General features: G+C 39.0%; 1 protein-coding gene across 1 annotated transcript in view; it reads left to right on the plus strand.

The window, feature by feature from the left end:
• Mgam2 (maltase-glucoamylase 2 (putative)) overlaps positions 1-6,964 on the plus strand; it is an 85,211-nt gene extending 78,247 nt beyond the window's left edge. Inside the window, exons 47-48 of the mRNA XM_041634956.1 lie at positions 824-997; positions 2,262-6,964. Coding sequence (XP_041490890.1) covers positions 824-997; positions 2,262-5,018 — 2,931 coding nt within the window. The 3' untranslated portion in view covers positions 5,019-6,964. The remainder of the gene's footprint in view (positions 1-823; positions 998-2,261) is intronic.
• Positions 6,965-8,826: the final 1,862 nt, after the last annotated feature.

An 8,826-nucleotide genomic window follows, 5' to 3' on the forward strand; every position in this document is an offset into this window, starting at 1 on the left:
TTGTCACTTGACTGAAAAGCTAAAAATCTGGAAGTTTTGTGGTTCACAAAACTGGATATTTCAGCTGCTCTTCAGTCTATGTTGGGATCTCAAAACAGTAGAGTAGGTGTTAATACTAGTGAAGGTTTTAACACAATATAAGCAGGATAGATAAGTTTGCCAGAGAGAATGAAAGCAAACAGTAAAAAAAAAAAAGCTTCCTTTTGGGGGTGGTGGTGGTGGTGAGGGTTTTGAGAGAGGGTTTCTCTATGTACCAGCTGTAGCCGTCCTGGAACTAGCTCTGTAGACCAGGCTGGCCTTCTTCCTTTTGTTTCATATGTGGACTGCCACTAGAAGGTATGGGCCAGATTTAGGGTGGATTTTCTCATTTCAGATAAAACCTTTCACAGGTGTGTCCAGATGTTTGAGTTTTGGTTGATTCTAGATAGATTGTCAATAAAGATTATCCATCACAGACATCATCAAATTTGTCATGGTTGGTACTTAGGAACTATGTCTTCATAAAATATTCAATAAATAAAATAGAAACAAGAGTTGGAGAGATGGCTCAACAGTTAAAAGCACTTGATTGCTCTTTCAGGGACTGAGTTCAATTCCCAGAAACCACATGGTGGGCTCACAACCATCAGTAATGGGATCAGCTTGCTTCTTCTGGTGTGCATGAAGACAGGCACTCATATGCATAAATGCACAAATAAATAAATCTTTAAAAACATTTAAAATGAAAATAATTAAAATATTTTTACATTGTTACATAGAACATAGTTTACTATGTTTATTACCTGTGTGCTATATATGTTTTATTTTTATGAATTCTTTATAGACCACCTTGAAAATTCAGGTCCTACATAATCAGTATCTGAGTGACTCAAATCCACTGAAAGTTGGATATATTAGAATCTGGGGTTTAAACTCCTCTTCTGTGGTAAATGTCCGTGTTACCTACAACAACCAGCAATTCATTGAGGACAATTTCACAAGTGACCCCTACAATCAGGTATGTCTGAAAGGAATGCCTCATAAACTCACTTTATTATTGTATTGAATTATCTCTGCCATTGCTGTCTAATATATGTGATACATGGTAGAGGCATTGTGCATCTATAGAAGAGTGTTTCTGAAAAGCTGTGAGGACTGGGCTCTGAGGTGTACAACGTTGATGGTCTTCTGTTTGCAGTCTGGTACTGATGATCTGTAGTCTGATGCTATTCTCTCTGTTTTGATCACTAATGGATTGATTTGTTTTGAATAGATTGGTTTTCTTGACTACCGAACAAAACATAGCAGCATTTTGCTCAGAGGCTAAAGACAAGGAGTGGTTGTGAAAGTTCCTCTCTCCTTCCTGCAGTGTGCCCATCCCTGGGCAAAATATTTCTTCTTTTAAGTTGGTGCTTAACTGTTATATGATTAAGTGACTTTACTTTACTCATAGTATAAGCTATGCTTATTTGTGTAAAAGCACAGAGTACCATAAATACTCGACTATTAAAACTATTATAGTGACAGCCTTGCCCTAAGTGAAACAACATTCTGTAAGATGGAGTATTTATAGAAGAGCAACCTGTGTAATCCTAGCTTTAAAATCTGAATAGTACTTCAGACCATGGATTAATTATAAAGGATGTAGTAGCCCAAACAGAATGGTTTAAAGAAGTGAAAATGGATAACTACAGTTTCTGATTCTAAATGGTGAAAATAGTGCCCTACTGGTACTGGAATTTTGGAAAATGAGAATTCTGAGCACCCAAGTGGATGTTTCTCCCTGTGGTCTTCTTGGATACATACTTAGATACAATAGTATATACTTAGGATTACAAGATTCAAATTTACTCTGAAAGTATTGTTTCTAATTAACCTAGGTGCAGAAAATAATCACAGAGTTTCATTTTTGGAAAACCCTATAACAGGCATTATTAGGGGTGACAGTAATAAGGTCACAAAATGAATCTGCTGTCAGGAAAGGTAATGTTAATGATAAAAATGACAAAGCAAAATGAATGTTAAATTTAAGCACAACTGTGAATATTTGAGATCAACGTGACTTGGATACAAGAGAGTGTGAAGAAAGGGATGAAGAGCATTTCTTACACCAGAAAACCTCACCATGGTGATCTCTGACCAATAAAACCTGGAGAGATTTGTGCCATTTTTACTTTGTGAAGACTGAGTACCTTTTTCTTGGCTAAGATAAAGGCTGCACAGTGACTTCAATACAATGTTTAATAAGTTCTAATATTTTAATGTGATCTTTTCTTTGGCAGAAACTAACAATTCAACTGACAGAAAAGAACGTGAACCTAGAAAAGATGACAGAGATTATCTGGGTTTATGGAGATCCTGTACTTCCCCCACCAGATACAACCAGTGTATTTCCCACAAGCCCTCACACAACTGCATCTAGCACTGAACCTTCAACCAGTATTGCTGTCACAACTACACCTGAAACAGAAAGTACTTCCACACCCACACTTCCTGAAATAACTACACCTTTCCCTACAAGTTCTACTGCTAACTCTAGTGATGTTATTCCTATGACAACCCCAACTCCTGAAATAGCTACTACCGACAGTACAACTGACCCCACATTTCCTGACACAACCACACCTAAAACTGTGAGTCCTACTGCTAACACTAGTGATGGGATTCCTATGACAACCACAACTCCTGAAATAACTACTACCGACAGTACAACTGGCCCCACATTTCCTGATACAACTACACCTATAACTGTGAGTCCTACTGCTAACTCTAGTGATGGGATTCCTATGACAACCACAACTCCCGAAATAACTACTACCGACAGTACAACTGGCCCCACATTTCCCGATACAACTACACCTATAACTGTGAGTCCTACTGCTAACACTAGTGATGGGATTCCTATGACAACCACAACTCCTGAAATAACTGCTACCGACAGTACAACTGGCCCCACATTTCCCGATACAACCACACCTATAACTGTGAGTCCTACTGCTAACACTAGTGATGGGATTCCTATGACAACCACAACTCCCGAAATAACTACTACCGACAGTACAACTGGCCCCACATTTCCCGATACAACCACACCTATAACTGTGAGTCCTACTGCTAACACTAGTGATGGGATTCCTATGACAACCACAACTCCTGAAATAACTACTACCGACAGTACAACTGGCCCCACATTTCCCGATACAACTACACCTTTCCCTACGAGTCCTACTGCTAACACTAGTGATGTGATTCCTTTGATAACTACAACTCTTGAACCAACTGTTGACAATACAACTAACCCCACATTTCCCAACACAACTACACCTTTCCCCATGACTCCTACTGCTAACACTAGTGATGTGATTCCTATGACAACCCCAACTCCTTATCCAACTGTTGACAATACAACTGACCCCATATTTCCCAACACAACCACACCTCTCCCTATGAGTCCTGCTGCTAACACTAGTGATGTGATTCCTATGACAACCCCAACTCCTTATCCAACTGTTGACAATACAACTGACCCCATATTTCCCAACATAACTACACCTTTCCCTACGAGTCTTACTGCTAACACTAGTGATGTGATTCCTTTGACAACCTCAACTTCCGAACCAACTGTTGGCAATACAAGTGACCCCATATTTCCCAACACAACTACACCTCTCCCTATGAGTCCTACTGCTAACTCTAGTGATGTGATTACTATGACAACCCCAACTCCTGAAGTAACTACTACTGAAAATACAACTGGCCCCACATTTCCCAACACAACCACACTTATAACTGTGAGTCCTACTGCTAACACTAGTGATGTGATTCCTTTGATAACCACAACTCCTGAACCAACTGTTGACAATACAAATGACCCCACATTTCCCGATACAACCACACCTATAACTGTGAGTCCTACTGCTAACTCTAGTGATGGGATTCCTTTGATAACCACAACTCCTGAACCAACTGTTGACAATACAAATGACCCCACATTTCCCGATACAACCACACCTATAACTGTGAGTCCTACTGCTAACTCTAGTGATGGGATTCCTTTGATAACCACAACTCCTGAACCAACTGTTGACAATACAAATGACCCCACATTTCCCGATACAACCACACCTATAACTGTGAGTCCTACTGCTAACTCTAGTGATGGGATTCCTTTGATAACCACAACTCCTGAACCAACTGTTGACAATACAAATGACCCCACATTTCCCGATACAACCACACCTATAACTGTGAGTCCTACTGCTAACTCTAGTGATGGGATTCCTTTGATAACCACAACTCCTGAACCAACTGTTGACAATACAAATGACCCCACATTTCCCGATACAACCACACCTATAACTGTGAGTCCTACTGCTAACTCTAGTGATGGGATTCCTTTGATAACCACAACTCCTGAACCAACTGTTGACAATACAAATGACCCCACATTCCCCATCACAACCACACCTATAACTGTGAGTCCTACTGCTAACTCTAGTGATGGGATTCCTTTGATAACCACAACTCCTGAACCAACTGTTGACAATACAAATGACCCCACATTTCCCTTCACAACCACACCTATAACTGTGAGTCCTACTGCTAACTCTAGTGATGGGATTCCTTTGATAACCACAACTCCTGAACCAACTGTTGACAATACAAATGACCCCATATTTCCCATCACAACCACACCTATAACTGTGAGTCCTACTGCTAACTCTAGTGATGGGATTCCTTTGATAACCACAGCTCCTGAACCAACTGTTGACAATACAAATGACCCCACATTTCCCAACACAACTACACCTTTCCCTACCAATGCCACTGCTAACACTAGTGATGCTATTCCTTCCACAACTCCAACTCCTGAAATAGCTACTGCTGACAGTACAAGCGACACCACATTTCCTGACACACCTGCAGCTTTCCCTACGAGTCCTCCTACAGCCAACAGTAGTGATGCCATTCTTTACACAATCACAACTCCTGAGACAACTGCTGTGGATAATGCAAATAACACCACTATCACGCCATAGCTACACCTTTCCTACAAATCCTCCAAATGTTAGCACTAGTGGTGTGATTACTTTCACAACCACAGTTGCTGAAACAAGTACTGCTGACAGTCCAACTAGTACATTTCCCAACACGACTTCACCTTTCCCTACCAGTCTTCATAGTGCTGTCACTGTGATGTGATTCATTTCACAATCACAGCTACGGAAGCAAGTACTGTTGACAATGCAGCTAGTACCACGCTTCCTCCAATAACTACACCGTTCCCTCAGAGTCCTGCTATTGTTAGCACTACTGCTGTGATTCCTGCCACCATGACAGCTACTGAAAGAAGTACTGGGGATGCTGCGCACTCTATGGTAGTGCCATGATCTCATTCAATGGGTCTAGTCCAGTGGTTCTCAACTTTCCTAATTCTGTGACTGTTTAATACAGTTCGTCATATTGTGGTAACCCTCGACCGTAAAATTATTTTGTTGCTTTTTCACAATGTAATTTTTCTGCTGTTATTGATCATAATGTAAATTATTTGATATGTGACCCCTGTGGAGGTCAAGACTCACAGGTTGAGAGCCATTGGTAGTGCTAGAACACCACCCAGTACAGAATCATTACCTCAAAAAACTCTTTGAAACAAAGGTACAAAAGTTTGTGAATAGACTTAGGATAACTTGTATGCCATGAACAGTTTTTGTCTAATTATAGCAGACATAGATACTCCAAGAACTACAATAATTGTAGACGTCTAAGGATGTTTTCTTTCCAAACATGACTTTTACCCAAGAAGGTACACATGGTGATCATGATGTCTGAATGTATACCACAATTTTTTCTTAAGTTAGCTATTATACCTATGACCTTATTTGTTAAATGACACATATGTCTATGACCTCCACTTGCAATGGTAGTACCTCATTCCATAACACAGCACATTCTGTGACTACTATTTCTATAGGTTTTTTTGATATAGTACCACTCCTATTGTTTTCTTGGGTTACAAGGCCTAATTCAATATTGGAGAGTCCTGGTGATACTCAAGTTACCTCACAGCCAACTGCTTACTGATGTAGGAGATTCTTCTGTCTATGTTGAATAAAGAAACTGCTTTGGCCTTTGATATGGCAGCCCTTAAGTGGGCGGAATAGAGAGAACAGAGTGCTGGGAAGAAAGGCAGGGTGGCAGACTCAAAATGTGTTATTTTTTTCAAGTAGGAATACTCAATCTGTACATCTGTTTATAGATGCCAAACTGCTCTAGAATTTTGAATTTACTCTTATGAGATAGCTTTAGGCCACTACTGCTCCTACTAATGAGTAACTCTGATATGTCTACAAATTAGAACTTACCTAGACAGAGGTAAGACTTTAGGCATAGCCCCAGGAGACACTCTATCCTGGATTGGAGTTTAGAATCATGGTCACCTATTTCTTTATTTTGTTATTTTATTGTTGTCTATCCTTTGGTGTATTAAAGATTCCTGAATGATCTTGATAGTTCATATATAAATTTACCACTTATCTTTGGCCTACTGCTTTGGTAGATCACTATCCTTGACAACAGATTCACGGATATTGAAAAATTAAGCTAATTAATTGGGCACTATTGAAGGCTTGAGCAGTATTCTCAAAATCTGTAGTTATGAAATCTGTGGGTACCCATGACTCTTTGTAAAGTCAATAGCATCAAGTCTGTTTTTATAATACCAGTTGTTATTTGTGTCTTTCACTCTTGTTATCTTACTGGTACATAGTGCCATTTTTCAGAGACTCCAATGTGGCATTGCAACAGAAAGAAACAGAAACAGCTGTGAAGAAGGTGCTTTTGCTGTTAAGACATTAAAAAGACTTACAAAATGTAAAAAAAATATCATGTTCTTACTCTTCGTTTTTGCCTTTGAAAATATGCCTATTTTCACAAAGGTATTATTTATGTTGATATATTGTTATTTTTAATTAAGAAAAATAAATATTTATAAAATACTTTGTAAATGACTCAATTTAAATTTTGTATGCAATAAATATTAACAGGAATAACTCACATAAGCAATTCAATATCTTCACTGGTTTGACTGTAAAGAGATCCTGAGACCAAAGAATTTGAAATTCACTTCATTAGGTTTACAGTGTATCTTGTTTCTATCCTCATGTATTTGTTAGTTCTACCAATGATAGCCCCAGGATATTTGATTTACTCTGCTTGAACATCTCTTCCCCTTCTACAAACATTTTCCTGGCTTTCTGACCTGCCATGACAGAGGTTCTATGCTTTGGAATGCTCAACGGCACTCCGTATGAAGAAGATAGATTCATCAGTTATACTTGTTTCTTGGAATTGACACACAGGTTACAACCATTTGAACAAAGATGAGATCATATATTCAGGATTATATGGCTCTTGCCTGATCCTTCCAACCCAAACAGAACTTATCTCTCTAGAATGTCATGGATTCCGTTACTTTTATCTTCACTAATAGGAGTTCAATGTGCTACATTTTTGGCATTACAAACTTAGGTGTGGATTGTGGGTCTGAAAGTTTGCTTTGTTTGTTTCTTATGGGTATGCATATTTACATGTTTTTGTATTCGTGCACATGTGCATGTGGGAACACGTACACATGTAACCTCATGCATGTGGATACCAGAGGTAAATACAGAGTGTCGTTCTTAGTTGCTTTCCATCTTATTTTAAGATAAGATCTCCCAATGAAATTGAAGCTCATTACTTAGGTAGATGTGCTGGCCAGGTCTGAGATTATAACTGATATTCTAACTCTCACTTCTGCAAACAAGTTTCCAGGCCCAGGCTACCAGATGAAAACATCAGAGGGATATTAATAGTTCATCCTCCACTCCTATAACTAGTACACTTTAACTAAATGACCTCACACACTCTAAATCACAAGTTAGCAAGATGTCTTTCTCCCCTGCTGGGAATGCAGGATCACCCTCCCACCACTCTCCTCCTAGAGTCAGAGATGGCCTGACTACAAGCAGTGAATGGGTCATTCATCAACTGTGAGGCATAAAGCCCCCCTCTGAAACCTATAAGAAGGGTCTGACCTCAACCCCCCATGCTGTACTCTATGATATTAATAACTCTTCTAATATTCTCTCTCACAAAAGGACAATCTGCCTCAGTGTCCCCTTGAATCTAAAATCCAAGATCTTTTAGTGTGCCTAGATAAAATACATCAGAGGAAAATAGATTTTAAGAGCCACATGGATTAAAATTTCCACCCCATCTAAGGTTCCTTATACTATGTCTTCCAGGACATCAGCATATGATTCAGTATTTCCTCGAAAGTCTGCCTACTGAATTGTTGGGCAGTAGTATAAGTAGTCTAAGAAGATGCCCTAAAGAGATATGAACTTGGAAAACTCTCTTTGATTAAGGTGGCAAGATATTCTGCTTACATATCATGAGGATGGGAAGTGGTTCTAGTCAGTTCAGGAGCTGAGAATTTTGTAGATTTTGAGGGCAAAATCTTTGAATATTGTCATATTTCAGTAATGGCATTTGTAATGACAAACTTGTTATATCTCATGTCTTTAGTACTCTTCACCAGTGTGAGAAGAGGGACCACTCTATCGGGAATTAAACAAGGCAACTCATAGATTGGCAAAGTGAATCTAACTAAGAATTAATAGACATGGTTTTCAGAAAATCTTAAGTGAGCACCTTGGACCTTTAGTAACCACTGAAACTCAACAAAAGGTTTATACTTAGTCTTTTCTTTCTCCATAAAGATCTTCAACAAGTGTTATGCTGTGGGGATAATGACTTATTCTTCTCTACTTTGCTTTTTACTTATGCTCAGAGCTCATTTCA

Source organism: Microtus oregoni, unplaced genomic scaffold, assembly GCF_018167655.1.
Source record: "Microtus oregoni isolate MIOR12 unplaced genomic scaffold, Mior012 000046F_ref0000063, whole genome shotgun sequence".
NCBI lineage: Eukaryota > Metazoa > Chordata > Mammalia > Rodentia > Cricetidae > Microtus > Microtus oregoni.